Below are 15,266 nucleotides of genomic sequence, written 5' to 3'. Positions count from 1 at the left end.
ATATAAAGTTGTTTGCTCACTGAGCAATTCTCAATTATAGGGAAGTGTCTGGCAACCCTCATTTATATCTATACTTCTCTTCAGGTGCAGTAATGACACCTCGTGGACCCTCCTGACGAACAATATCTCTGATATTACCATGGAGACTCACCTTGATCAGAAAAACATGGTAGAAAGCCAGGTGACCTTTCAGAAGGTGGAAGAAACACTGGCTGTTCGCTGTATGGCGAGGAATGACCTCGGAACTGTGGCACGGGAACTGAAGCTTGTGGCTCCCAGTGAGTAAACATTGTATACGGTGGGCACAGCTGCTATTGGCTCCATCTCCTTAAAAGGGACCCAAGGAGTCATGAAACAATTTATGCTGTGTGGATGTGATCTCAGACCTTTTATGATGGTGGTGCCCTCAGGGTAGCCCTTTAGCTCAGAAGTCCAGGGCTCCACTCTGCTATGAGAAGGAAGCTCCTCAAATGCAGTGAGGCAGGCTTCACACTTTTTAAAGTAAGTGAATGGATACACGTTGCCATCTAAAAGACCACATGATAGGACGATTAAGTCCAGAGTGTAAAATTACCTAGCTGCACCACTGTTTTAACAACCAGATAATATTGAAAACCACAGTCTTGCATGATTTACTGCATCTTTTGCATTTACCATCCTGGTGCCTCCAATCTATATTCTGATGGCTTGGGCAAGATATGCAGTATTGTTTGTCTGGTGTGAAGCTGTTTAGAAATATTTTCATGTTGCCGTACCCGAGATCACAGAAACCAGTCCAAATAATTCCCCTTAGTTATTTGCATTTTTGCACTTAAGGGCCTCCAAGCGACTGGCACGGTAAAAATAAAATAAAAGGGCATTAAAATCAGGTAAAAGCAGCAATGAGCAAAAAACTAAAATACTCATATGACAATATATTTAAAAGTCCTACCCATTTAAAGAACATGCCTATTCAGTATATGTAAGTATAATGGTATGTATATTAATATCCTGAGTGGGACGAACCTGTAATTGCTTAAATAATTCTTAGAATGTTGAAAACAGGAGTTGATGGAAAGTTGTGTGAAATATGGAGCCTTCTCTTCACACTTATGCCCCCCTCCAACTTAACTATAGCTGAACCCACAAAGAAAGGGTGTGTGAGAGGAATTTACAGAGGAAATAGTGGTATCATATGGATCTTTAATCTCAAGGAAGACAGGAAACAGCAACTGGTAATTAAAAGATGGATGCATACAAATCAAAAGGAGGGCATAATTCAGCTAGAGTTAAGGAGTTTTAATTTCCTTTTATTTCAGTGGGAAAGACTTAAGGCATGCACAAAACTGATTTATCAGAAGTCCATTGAGTTGAAAGGGATTTACTTTGAGATAACTGTGTATAAGGAAATCCCATTGAACATAGCTGGACTTAGCATGTGTAGGGTTGCACTTCACTGCTCATGCTTAATTCTATGGAATTTTCTGCCTGTTATGCCAAAATAACTTGGCCAGACTTGGATACTACACACCTTGAATGAGGAAGAAGCACAATTTACTGTACTGTCCCAGGCCAGCCTGGGATCATGGCCACCATGACTGCTTTTGAAAGTGAGCTCCTACCGGTGAGAGAAAAAAACACCCTGAACTATACATTTCCTTTCTCCTACAGCTTTACGATCAGAATTGACGGTGGCTGCTGCAGTCCTAGTGTTGCTCGTAATTGTAATAATTTCGCTGATTGTCCTGGTAATCATATGGAAGCAGGTAATGTAGAAACACACTTCTTTAAAACTGTCTCCATTCACGTGTTCAGTAGGGATGAGTTTAACATGCTCCGTTCCATTCCTTGTGTGCTGCAGAAACCAAGATATGAAATAAGATGGAGAGTCATCGAGTCCATCAGCCCGGATGGACATGAATACATTTATGTGGACCCTATGCAGCTGCCATATGACTCAAGATGGGAATTTCCACGAGATGGATTAGTACTAGGTAAGTCCCTCTTGCTGCTACAGAGATAGCAGCATTCATTTAATGTAGAATATTAGTATCATTGTTAGCAATGTTTGCATAGCCATTGAGAAAGGAAATGCTTTGACTCTGCGGCTAATAGCAAGCTCCTTCTCTGCATGCAAATCCTTAATGTAGCCAAAATGGCACCATCCATGTGCAAGAGGGAGCTATCAGCAGGCTTGGGAGAGCCCCAAGTTTGGCAGAAGTGCGGGAAGAAAACCCAGATTTGTGGGGGAACCAAAAAAAATGGCCCAGTGCAAAACTAAGGATGTTCAGTGGCCACAGAATACAGCTGACAGCTGAAGTGAGAATGGAATGGCCTATTCTGCATAAGGGCACAGCTGGCTGGAACCCTGAACAGGAGCAGACCACACTGCAGTGGATATTTTGGGTGCTGTGATCTTGCATGCTGTCGGGCTGTGTCTAGTCGCCAAAAGGTGCTTTGGGGGGGCTAGAGTGTGACACAGGCAATGCAACTTGACTAGAAGTGTGTCCCTGAAGATATGGGTCCCAGTTTCGGATCCGCAAAAGTTGGACAGTATGACATGGTCCGTTACTGAAAAGTCACAACCAATTGATTTCTTTCAACCCTTTAACTTTGTTTCAACCTCTAATTTGCTTACAATGTGTTGTATATGCGGGCATTGTGGGCCAAAGCCAGGCTGTATGCATGCAGTGCAGGCCTAGGCGTTCAGGTCTCCTGGAGCTCAGAAGCTTCATCTGCATAACAAAAGACAGAGAGGGTTCTAAAACCCATCAATGACATTGTTAGTAACTGGCAGGCAGCCAACCCCTGCTGAGATAGGGCCAGTGTTGTGATTCGCTAATTGCAGCATTAAGGCAATCTATCACAGGTGGTGTGTGTGTTTTGCCTGGGTCGGCTTAAGGTATATATACTGGGCCAAGAACCCTGTTTGTCATTCTTGCTCCTGATGTTCCAATAAATCCTTTCTGAGCTGAATCTTGGTCATGGGTCATGCCCAAACTATTGAGGGTAGAGGAACACTCGTGGTTAATTATGAGTTATGCTTATGAAGAAGGTTGGTTTCATCCTAGCCAGGCATCACCAGAGGCCAGCCCTGGAACTGGCTTTCAGTGCTAGGAGTTCAGCCATGGGGCATGCAAAACAGTGCCTGTCACCGTGTGCAGAGGGCTTTCCCCTCAAAAAGATAAACTGTGGTCTGCAGAGACAAGCTGTGGATGGAATCATCTGATTCCAGACATTCATGTTGTAAACACCTGGTAAACAAGTCTTTTATCCAAATGAACGCGCATGAGTGCAAACAGGAGACCTACTAATAAATCCCTGACGTCCAGGAAGTTCTCCCACCTACCCTACACATACGGAGCAGAGGTGTGGGCAGAGCAGGAAGTTTTTCTCATGTTGAATATATACACAGCCATGACACTGAGTAGAGTGGGCACTGGATGATGACTAGATTGAGCCATGCCAGCAAATGTTTATGAGAGGCTGCATCCTGCCATGTGGTCCACAGACCTCAAGTCACAAAAGGCCTTTGGGGGTTTGGTAGAAGCTCAACATGTTGGCGTGGGTTTGACATGTCATAGGAAGCTTTCTTCATCCTGGCTATATCACAAGAAGCCAGATCAAAGTTTTGTTGAACTGCAAGAATTTCCTTGTGGGATTTTCAGAAATGGACCTGACCATGCTTGCACTTTAATGGGGGAAATATTAGGTGAAGCTTCTCTCCGAATCATCTCTGAATTTTCACACAGGTTCCAACAGTTGCATTAAAATCCCTGAATTGTGACACAGGCTTGAAGAGCCTTGAGTATACATGCACATTGGACAGTTTTAATAATTACCACAGTCTCATTTGGCCAAACAAGTGTGGAACTAGTGTTGAGACTGATTAAAGTTTTCATGGAACACAGAAAGCCAGAAGGGGAAATGGGTTGCAGGTGGTATAATAATTGAGAAGGACCACAACTTTTGCTAAGTGAGAGAGCCCCAATCTGTCAGTCTGAAAAAGCTGTCCACCTATTTTCAGAGGTTTCTCTATAACCATGAGGTGCAGAAACTTGCCCTTTTAAATGAAAGTGGTGGCATTGAGGACCCTGCTAGGACAGATCTTTCTTGCAAATACAAAGTCTTACAAAATCAGTTTAAACTTCTATGTTTTCAGTTAGACTGAATTGTCAGCTAACTCTGGATGTTGTAGCTGTTCAGGGTGCTACCATGTCTTTGTTATAGACTAATCTCCTCATTGAGGGATCCCTGATCTGCTTCATTTCTTGGGTCATATTTTGAAAACCACTGCTCTGAAGACTTAACTGTTTAAGCAAAGCATTTAATGCAATATTGCTGGGATAAACCAAACTGCATTTGACTGACCAAAGCTGTTTGCTTACGAATGATTTACTCTAGAACAATGCTATTAATGTCTTGGAATCATGATGTTGTAAGGCTGTAGAAGAAATGGGTTCAGTCTAAGAAATGGGTGTCAGAACTCTGATACATGCTCAGATTTCTCATGTGAGTAGGTATCTCCCATTCATTCAGTTGGAGGAACTGGCTCATCATGTGTTAATGGGTTTTTAGAGGACACATGCCTTCCACTCTCAAATGCATGCCAGCAGCAGGATTTCAAGAATACAAGAAGCTGTGAAGTAAGATATGATAGGTTGCCTCTCAGTAATTAGCAACACTCCGTTGTTTACAGGACGAATCCTTGGCTCTGGAGCTTTTGGGAAAGTAGTTGAAGGAACTGCTTATGGATTAAGCAGGTCACAGCCTGTGATGAAGGTGGCTGTGAAAATGTTGAAGCGTAAGTGTTTCTTCAGGTTGTAAGTACTCCAATACATCTCTCTGGCTCATCTCAAATCATGAGTACGACTGAATTAGAACTTAAAAGCAAAATTAACGGGCATAATATTTACCATGACAGTTTCCCTTCTGGATGCTTTTGATTCCATCAAGTTATGTCTGCTTTTATGTCTTTATTGCCACTGTGCCCATTCCGCTGCTTCAATCTGTGGAGATGGCACTGTGAAATGTACCACATTCCGTAGCTGTGAGAAATTGATATTTTAGTGTGGTGGCACTTTGGTGCTCCCTTCCTAATGACATTTCATTAGCCCAAGAAGGACCCACTTTTTGGCACCTGCTTAAAACATTTTTGTTTAGGGAAGCCTACCCAAAAATGTTCATGTTGATGTGCTTTAATATTTTAAACACTTGTAATGGTTTTTTAAACTGCTTTATTGATAATTTTAATATTTCTTGTAAATGACTTGGACGTTTTACTACAATCAAGTGTTGTGTAAACCTGGTTTAGGCCTGGTTCTGGCACAGAAATTGTTTTGGTCAGCCTGAAAGCATCATATGAGACCTTCCTTTGAGTGGTCCCCTCCATGAGATGTCTGGAGGACATAAGAACAGGCCTTTTCTGCAGTGGCTTCCCAGTTGCAGAATGCTCTCCTCAGGGAGGCTCATCTGGTGCCTTCATTACATATCTTTAGGCACCAGGTGATAACATTTCTCAGTAACCAGGCCTTGGGCTGATTAAACATTCCATGACCAAAGAACCAGTTGCCCTCCATCTGTTGCTGGATTCCAACTCCCATCAGGAACTATGGGATGTGCAGCAGAATCTGAAGGACTGCTGGTTCCCTTGCCCTTGACATATTCTGCAATACTTAGGATGATAATGTTATTCATTGCTTCAAAGCAATGCTTCAGTTCTGAGCTTATTTGCTTGGAATGGAAGTAGATTCAATTGATTTCAACAGAACTAACCCCAAAGTGAATGGGTAGGATTCAAAGCACCCCCTGAGGCATTTGTAAGAAAGTCATGCATGCTACTGGAGCGGGTGTCACTGTCTTGAAACTCCCGTAACAAGCGATCAGAAGCTTCCCTTCACCGTGGGAGGCAAACTCAGTTAAGACTACAAAGCACACTTCTGTCTTCATGCATGACTTACTTATACACACATGCGCAGCTCCTTTGGAACTTGTCCACGATGCTTAGAATCATCAGAAGCTGTGATCCTCAGAGACCTTAATGCTAGAAGCTGCCGGTGATAAAGCCAATGAGTCTACTTCAAAGGTATGCCTTTATAGGACCAGAATACAAGCTACTCGGCTATATGCCACCTTGATGATCCCAGCAGTAAGTCTCTGAATATCAGATTCTAGAGTTCAAGGGCAGGAGAGTGCAGAGGTTTCCCAAAGGAATGTGGTTGACCAGGGGTGAAACTAGGCTTTATTTCACCTGGGTCAAAGCCCCAGTTTGGCATCACCCTCACACACTTTTGCATACACACACACTGGATGGGAACCTCAATGGTATCCCTCTGGAGGCTTCACCCGGGGCTACAGTAGCTACAGTACTGTGAGAAACAGGATCATGGTCTAGATAGGCCTTTAGTTTGATCCAACAGGCCTCTTCTCATGTTCTTAAGACTTTTACTTAGTTGCCATTTCTTTAAGTTAATAGTAAATAACATGTTTCACCATCTATGCCCACTTCTTGTGCAAGTGAATCCTATAAATAAATGGAAGGGTTTGTTGTGGGCTGCCGCTGTGCACTCTGGCTAAGGAAGAGGCGGGAGCTTTGATAGAAAGGAAAAAAATAAAATTAGCGTTCAGTGTGATTTTGAGTTTCTGTGCTGTTCCTCCCAACCCCATAACATTTTAACAAAACCCTGAGGTTGCAATGTAATAGGTTTGACACGGGTAGTAGCAGAACAGAGAACAATCGTAACTAAAAAAAAAAGTGAAGCTGGCATAAAATGGTGCCAATTAAACCAAACCAGACTAATCCCAAGCAAGTTCAGATTGGTTTATCTTGAAATTAGGCTCATGTTAACATAAGCTGATTCAGAAATTGACCCAGTTTGATGAATTAAAAATGAATCCTCATCATACAAATGCACCATTGTTTGTTATACAATACAGGCCTTCTAGTTGAGAAACCAACCATTTTAGGCTGCAACGCTATACTCATTTACCTGAGAGTAAGTCTCATTGAACTGAGTACAAGATCCGTAGGTTCTACTGTCTATGTATAATTATTTTATTTCCAGCAGCTTTTACCCCTGACAATACTTTTTCCTCACAAAAACCTGATCATAAGACCATAATTAACAGCTTGTTACTGTAATGATGTATAATCTTATCACTTTATTATCCTTTGTATGTTATCTGTTCAATATAAATTCTAATTAGCTGTTCTATTCATTTTTTCCAACAGCCACTGCGAGATCCAGCGAAAAGCAGGCTCTTATGTCTGAATTAAAGATAATGACCCATCTTGGACCCCACTTGAACATAGTGAACTTGTTAGGAGCTTGTACGAAGTCAGGTAGGAGTGGTTAAGAGTCTTCTCACACCACTGAAATAAGGAACTGAGCAGCTCCTTGATGTTCTGTTTGCTTGATCTCACTGACCTAGTATTCAGACAGGGAGGCAGACTCCATAATTTGCCAGGTCAAAAGGTAGCTACTAGACTAGATGGCTGCTGAGAGTCATTCCACCATAATTGATCTATAATTATTTGCCCACATCATATAAACATCTGCCTGCTGTAGCCATCATAGCATCTAGGTTATCAGGCCTACACAATCTGTGACCCACCAAGCCAGACACAGAATATTTAGCCCTTGATGGAAGCCCACCTGGACCTTAAAAACAGCAGGATTCTTGTGCATCTGGAGTGTCACAATTTACAGCTGATGGGCCTTATTCAGATTGTCAACCCTACAGGACAGGGTTTTATAGGTGTCAATGCAGGAAAGCTTAGACCATAGCTGGGAATTAATTAAAATGCATTTCCTGGCTCCAGGATTTGGAGGGCCCTCAGGCAAGGACACCCAACAGCCTGCTTTTATCTCAGAAGGTGGGGCATGCATCCCAGAAACTCTTTCAGGCCATCTCTGAGACAGTGGGAGAGTGAGCTTCTTGCTGGTTTTAGACCTGACCTCACCATTCTGTGGAGATGACCCTTCATTTTTTTGCCCTTTTTATCCCACCTCCATCAGGTCCAATTTATATCATAACGGAATATTGCTTTTATGGAGACTTGGTGAACTACCTGCATAAAAACAGGGACAACTATCTGAATCGACATCCTGAAAAGCCCAAGAAGGACCTGGACATCTTTGGGATGAACTCAGCTGATGAAAGTACTAGGAGGTAGGGTTTATTTTTCAGGTCTGGAAATGGTTCTTTCTTTGGGTAAGTTGCATAGAATTGGAAAGTGGAGCACAGTAGGTCATGTACCTTTTGTGATGGCAAGAGAGTTGAATCTGATGTGAAATGGGGGGGTTGCCAAATATTAATGGGGGGGCAGTGAAATTGTCCAGCAGTTTTTCTCAGAATTCCCTCCCCCTGGAAAATGTTGGTTTGTTTAATGTTGAATGAAACACTATTGTGGGTTCAGGTTGGAGGATGAAATGGGCTGAGGAGAACTGGAAGGTATAGACATCAAACCTATTTAGTATTCAACTAAATTTTACTCATAATAGACCTATTGAAATTAACTTATATGGCGAAATGAGGTCAATTAATTTCAGTAGGTCTGCTCTGAGCAAATACCAGTTTCCTGACAAGAGTATTAAAGTAGATCCACCTTTGCACTCACAATTTATGGGTGGCAAAATTTGCCTTTTCCACCAAAAGAAAGAAAGACTGAAATTCTCCAACAATTCAGGGGAAGCTCAAAAAAACAAAGAGTGCTATTCAAGTAAGAAGAGAACTGTTGAAATTAAGGGACCTAACTTACTCGTGAATTTCAGTGGGTCCACTCTGATCAAAACTCCATTGAATACTACTGGGAAAGTTTTTAAATTTGACAGAAATTTCTTTTCTGAGAAATTTCAGGTAATTCTTAATTTTGAGAGAAAGGATCATATTATAACTACAGTCGTACCTTGGAAGTTGAACGGAATCTGTTCCGGAAGTCCATTCGACTTCCAAAACCAAAGTGCGGCTTCTGATTGGCTGCAGGAAGCTCCTGAGTCCAATTGGAAGCCCCATAAGCCCCGTTGAACATTCAGCTTCCCAAAGAACGTTCGAAAACCGGAACACTCACTTCCGGATTTTGATCGTTCAGGAGCCAATTTGTTTGGGAGCCAAGGCATTTGAGATCCAAGGTACAACTGTATATCTACTCTGTTTTGTGAGTAGAGATGAATGTGGCACAAATCCCCACCATAAACCTATTTCTCTTTGCTGCTGTTGCGCTTTCATTCCAGCTATGTAATCCTATCCTTTGAAAACAATGGTGAATATATGGATATGAAACAAGCAGAGACCATGCAGTATGTGCCGATGCTAGAAAGGAAAGACAGATCAAAATATTCTGACATCCAAAGGTCATTGTATGATAGGCCTGCTTCGTATAAGAAAAAATATGTGTCAGGTAAGTTAAGGTGCATTTTTAATAGGCTAATATTCTGCCTTAATCCCAAGTAGTCATGGAAGGCTTCCCACGTGATACACCACTTATTTTTATCTGCTTTTTAAGTGAGATGTTGAGCTGTGTTTGATTATTTAATGGTTTCCTGCTGCTAGTTTTTACATTGTTTCCCTCTTCACTGATTTTTTTATGAGAGTGTGGAGCTAGTCCATGCCATATTTTAGGCTGCTGATTTAGTTCTATTGTAATGAGGTGTTTCTGTTTTTATGCTTTTACTGTTTATGTGAGCTCCCATGGGGAAGCTTCGCCCTGAAAGACAGGACAGAGGGGCAGGGGGAGGAAATAAATAAATAAAAATAAATACATCCTCTTGAAGTAGAATGCCCTTGTAATGTTTCTGTGACAATTGCATTTAGCCGGTACTGCTATTTTATTGATTCCTCTTGCATAAAATTGTAGCTCACGTTTATCTTGTTGCCAAAGGCGTCTTTATTCAGACTTTGCTTTGGTTCCTTGAAACTGAAAACTTTGACACAGAAAATAAATCATTAGATTATTATTTCCATTATTCTAAATAAGCAGAGTCCAAAAGTAAACTGAGTTGTTGTGGGTAGTGATGGAGGAGACATTTGATTTAGTTCACGTTGAAAGGTGGGTTTTTGTACCCAGTATAAAAATACAAGTTCACAATGTAAGATAAAACATGGGGGGAAATTGTTAAGATACACCCGTGTAAAAAATAAAAAAATAAAAACCATATAAACATTACATGATTGTTATTGTATTTTAACAATATTTTTTATAAACACTGCATTAGGTTAAGTTTAGGATAAGTACAATAACAAACACAGCCAACCTTCCAAATTCACACTGAATTTTGCAGTGCACTTCTCCCACCAAGTAATGCACACAATAATGCATGTACTGGGGTAAAATGTGCATATAAATGCATATATTGCTGAAAATAACATAAACAATGCATTATGTTAAGGAGAACAGCTGTGCAAGAAATATGAATATTGGGCAAGATTTCATTAAAAAATGTGAATATTGGGAGAAATTTGCACTTAAATGTTGATGGATTTTCATGAGGCCCTTTGCAAAAAAGAATCACAAACTGATGTGGAATTGAAAAAATGAGAAATCAAAATTGATATATTTGCCTGGCCCTAGTTGTGGGCCCCTTGGGACTCACACCCAGCAATGCAACTCACCTTGCCAAATATACCTGAACACCTGAAAGAAGATTTACAAGGAGAAGAAAACTTGAACTATGGGTTTCTGCAAGCAGAATCAATGAATGGGCCTATATCTAAGTTGTGGGAGTGGATGACAGGGCAGCGCAGCAGGGCCTACTCGACCTTCAGTTGGTTAAGTTGCTATTGCTTCCTTAAGAGGTAGAGGGAAGCAGTAGGTTCGCTGCACCTGTGTGCAAAAACATTGGTGAAGATCCCTAAATAAAAATACTGCAGGAATTCAGAGATCCTCTGAAAGTAGACTTCTCCTTTCACCTTGCCACCACCACGCAGCACCATAATGACCATTCTTGCAGATGTGAAGGAAGTTGGTCGGCGGAATGGTACCAAATTATTATTATTATAGCTAGTAAACAGCCAGTGTCATACGTGGCACTTGTAGTAGCTTTGATACCTTTCTGGATTCAGCAGAATTTTGAGCCATTTGGCTGGGCTATTTGTTAGGGATTCATTTCCAGCAGCCTCACTGCCCTCATATAGAACACTCCCAAATGATTTGTAGAGTATTAAATTGAGGGTTAGGAAAGGCCCATATGGCTAACTCATCCCTTTTACTGTCCTTTGACTAAGAAATCTGATCTGCGGCATTCAAAACAGGTTGGGTCACTCCTGGCTTGTGGTCTCAGAACCTGAATCTTTTCCAGACCCAGGCTTAAGAGGCTAGTCAACTCTTGTATTTCACTGAGCCAACAGGGTAATTGAATAGCTAGGTTTTAGACAGTTTGCTGCCATCATTTTCCAGGACAAAAATAAGGATAACTGCCCATAGAATCACTGGTCTTTGGATGGCATTGAATGGTCCCCATCAAATAGTTAACTTGAGAATTCTGCAGGGCTAGAAGAGACAAAAATGGATGTATATATAAAAAAAGTTGACAAGACTATGCCATCTCTAAATCATTGCTTTGGGTATAAACCACAACTGGAATAAAGTACAAAACCAAGCTGTATAATATGTAGGTGGCACTTTTTTAATCCTACAATTTCTTGGAAAAAGTCTATAATCAGTGGAGAAAGGACAGCTATATTTGGTATTTGTACCATTTTTTTTTACGGCAGTGTCTATCGCTGATTGATGCAAATGTACAAGTGAGCCACTTGTTTTGAAGAAATGTTTTGGAAGGAGATGTTGGAGTGCTGGTACCAGGGAAAGCGGAGAAGAATGCCATTGGCTATGTGTAGGAAGACAGCTAGAAAATACACTATCTGTTTATTCTCTGATGTCAGGGGTGGACAGTATGATGCCCTCCAGATGTTGTTGGACTTCAGCACCTATCATCCTTGACCACTGGCTGATGGAAACTGTAGTTCAGCAATATCTGGATGGCACCACAATGGCTGCCCTTGCTCTGCATAGTTTAAAAACAAACTTTTCCTCAGTTCAAGTGAGTTCCTTGTGCACAGATATGTTCTGGAAAGATGATGGACTGAAACAGATTGTCTGTTCGATGTATGCTTTCAATGCACCTTCATGCTTCAGATGGTTTTTTCTTTTCATCTTCCCGACTCAGAACTCGATGTGAAGAACCTCCTCTCCGATGACAATTCAGAAGGCCTCACTTTGTTGGACCTGCTCAGCTTCACTTACCAAGTTGCACGGGGAATGGAATTCTTAGCTTCTAAAAATGTGAGTGTCTAAACGGAAACGGTGAAGGGATTACCTAGCTTTAAATGATGTTTGTTTTGTTTGGGGAACTTTTGTTGTTGTTGTTGTTGTTTAGTCGTTTAGTCGTGTCCGACTCTTCGTGACCCCATGGACCAGAGAACGCCAGGCACCTCTGTCCTCCACTGCCTCCCGCAGTTTGCTCAAACTCATGCTGGTAACCTCGAAAACACTATCCAACCATCTCGTCCTCTGCCGTCCCCTTCTCCTTGTGCCCTCCATCTTTCCCAACATCAGGGTCTTCTCCAGGGAGTCTTCTCTTCTCATGAGGTGGCCAAAGTACTGGAGCCTCAGCTTCACAATCTGTCCTTCCAGTGAGCACTCAGGGTTGATTTCCTTCAGTATGGAGAGGTTTGATCTTCTTGCAGTCCATGGGACTCTCTTAAAATGTGTTTTATAAAAGAGCAGCCTACAAGGTTTTAGGGTTTAGCATTTTAGGGTTGCAATACTGAATGAATCTATCCTAGGGTATCCCAATTAATCTTTTTTTCTTACACATCCTTTCTGAAGTTCCTTCCAACATGAAATATTACGTGTTCGTATTCTATGCCTACATTCTACTCATGTAATTTATGCATCCCACAGTGTGTTCACCGTGATTTGGCAGCACGGAATGTCCTTCTGGCTCAAGGAAAAATTGTGAAGATCTGTGACTTTGGTCTGGCTAGAGACATCATGCATGATTCAAACTATGTGTCTAAAGGCAGTGTATGTACCTTTATATTTATTACCATAGACTACATCATTAGAAAACATAAACTAATGCAAGCAGTGCTTTGGGAACTTGTGCTCAGTGTGTGTGTGTGTGTGTGTGTGTGTGTGTGTGTGTAAAATGAAATTAACTGACATTCAGATAACCAACACCCATCCAGTGTCTCCAATCAACCTATTCATGCCAAACACAACCAGCATCAAAGCACTCTTTACACATTACAGAAAAGTTGAATTTTACTGCACAGAATTCCCTTCCTTCTCTGCAGGCAAATTATAGTAATGTGTGGTGTGTCTTGTCAGAGCTGCAATTAGAACGGGCAAGATTTGCACAGGACCTCACATTTACTATAGCATAAGAAGCATATAGATTGGTGATATACATCTCTCCCCGCCCCCACTTACTTGTCCAGATCATACAAGTTTTCACAAAACAATTGGAGCATTTTTCAGTATTTGCAAAAAAAAATTATCAAACCAGTTATTCCTGGATTAGTTTCTACTCAGAGTCAACAACAACATTTGAGTCATTCAGTAGAAGTCAATAGGTTGCATTGCCACTGGCCTCCATAATGACAAAATGTCACGCAAGGCTCATAATCACACTATTTTAAATAATATTACTGGAAATTATTTGAATAAAACCAAAGTATGGGAAATTGTATCACCTCTTCAGACAATACTACTGATATGTGGTACTGTAAACCATTTTAAAGTCTCAATTATGTTTGGGTGGCCAGGGACAATGTAGGATGCATTTTAATATTTCCATGGATTTTTAAAATGTTGTGACCCATCCCAAGCTTTTGAGATATGCTAAAAATCAAATTAAAATATATGTACTGGTGAACATCTCCTTTTATTATTGTTTTGTAACTACTCTTATTGATTTTTTGTATTCTTGCAGACCTTCCTTCCAGTGAAATGGATGGCACCTGAAAGCATTTTTGACAACCTGTATACAACATTAAGTGATGTCTGGTCTTATGGCATTCTGCTGTGGGAAATATTTTCTCTTGGTAGGCATCCTCATTACTTTGCAACATAAAAAGAATGGAACTTCAATGAATAACTGGAGATTTGCCAATTGTGCTGTGTAGGCATGTGGCTAGAGGCTGGTCGAACCCCTTCAAAATGTTTAAATCCAACGAGAAGACTGACTACAGAGATAAATATAAAAAAGCAGAAGGTCATATCCCTAATGAGGCAGAAAGGAGCACCATGTTTTCCTGACTAGATGATAACTTTCATATCCTGATTCTTATCCAAACTACAAATGATATAATCCCCCCACTAGACAATGTTTCTTCTAAGAGATGTTTAAGGGCAGGTCTTGGCTTAAACCAAATTTCACCACAGGAAAAGAATAGGCTTGGTGCCACCATTTGTTCAGTATTGTTTTTTTAATTACATTTGTAGCCCCATTTTATAACCTGGATGCATGGTTTGCAAACATGATTTATCCCTGTTATTTAAGGTGATCCTGGAACGTAACCCCCACGTAGGTTGCAGGCTTACTGTACTTAATTCTTACATCTCACTCACTGACTGACTGACTGGACTTCCAGTCGGCGCCAGCGTTAATGGCGGTCCTTGCTTCGAGCTCCGAAGCAGGACTGCTCCACGAGTTCGGGTCTGACCCGCTACGGCGAGCGGGGGACCCCTAAAATCACAGGCGCAGAAGCCTGTGAGCAAGGAGATTCGGCGGGCACCTTTGCGCCCCACGGTACTGTGAAAGAGCCTTTTTAAAGGCTCCGGAGCGGCACCGGGTGTGAGCGCGGTGCTGAGAATCGCTACCCAGCCCGTGGAGTGAAGCCGCGTCGCCATCAACGGAGAGCGCCGATTCCTTCCTGAAACTAAAGATTGACAACATCACCCGTGAGTAAGAACAAGAGAATAAGATTAACGGGACACTAAAAATTTTGACATTCGGCTGAAAACGGGAAAGGTATAAATTAAGGAAGTCTGCCTTCCCGAACTGCATGACTAACAAAGCAACGAAAAAGCAAGCTGTATTTAAAAGGGAAACTTTTCTTTAATCCAGCAAACCTGACATCGAACGTAGACCTCCCCCCATCCGGCAGGAGAAGGGGGGAAGATAATTGGGACATTGTTTAACCTGCATTAAATAATTTGGACGGGAAATCTTTCACTGTCAAATCCTCTGATTCGGGCTGCCTGAATAAGGCACCGGGAAAGCGATCTGTCAGACGGATCTTGGATACAAAGTGGGACTTTATCTGTAACAAAATTACGGGAC

General features: G+C 41.5%; 1 protein-coding gene across 5 annotated transcripts in view; it reads left to right on the top strand.

The window, feature by feature from the left end:
* Window positions 1-15,266, top strand: part of PDGFRA (platelet derived growth factor receptor alpha) — a 63,545-nt gene that overhangs the window by 34,581 nt on the left and 13,698 nt on the right. For all 5 annotated transcript variants that reach the window (XM_083755447.1, XM_083755448.1, XM_083755445.1 and 2 more), the window contains exons 10-19: window positions 85-278; window positions 1,651-1,745; window positions 1,841-1,973; window positions 4,679-4,783; window positions 7,211-7,321; window positions 7,998-8,151; window positions 9,213-9,379; window positions 12,144-12,259; window positions 12,881-13,003; window positions 13,914-14,025. In XM_083755447.1, the coding sequence (XP_083611573.1) occupies window positions 85-278; window positions 1,651-1,745; window positions 1,841-1,973; window positions 4,679-4,783; window positions 7,211-7,321; window positions 7,998-8,151; window positions 9,213-9,379; window positions 12,144-12,259; window positions 12,881-13,003; window positions 13,914-14,025 (1,310 nt within the window). The remainder of the gene's footprint in view (window positions 1-84; window positions 279-1,650; window positions 1,746-1,840; window positions 1,974-4,678; window positions 4,784-7,210; window positions 7,322-7,997; window positions 8,152-9,212; window positions 9,380-12,143; window positions 12,260-12,880; window positions 13,004-13,913; window positions 14,026-15,266) is intronic.

Source organism: Podarcis gaigeae (assembly GCF_964106915.1).
Source record: "Podarcis gaigeae genome assembly, chromosome: 9".
Taxonomy (NCBI): Eukaryota; Metazoa; Chordata; class Lepidosauria; order Squamata; family Lacertidae; genus Podarcis; species Podarcis gaigeae.
The sequence above is the reverse complement of the archived record's forward strand: the minus strand, read 5'-3'. Positions and strand labels throughout refer to the sequence as shown.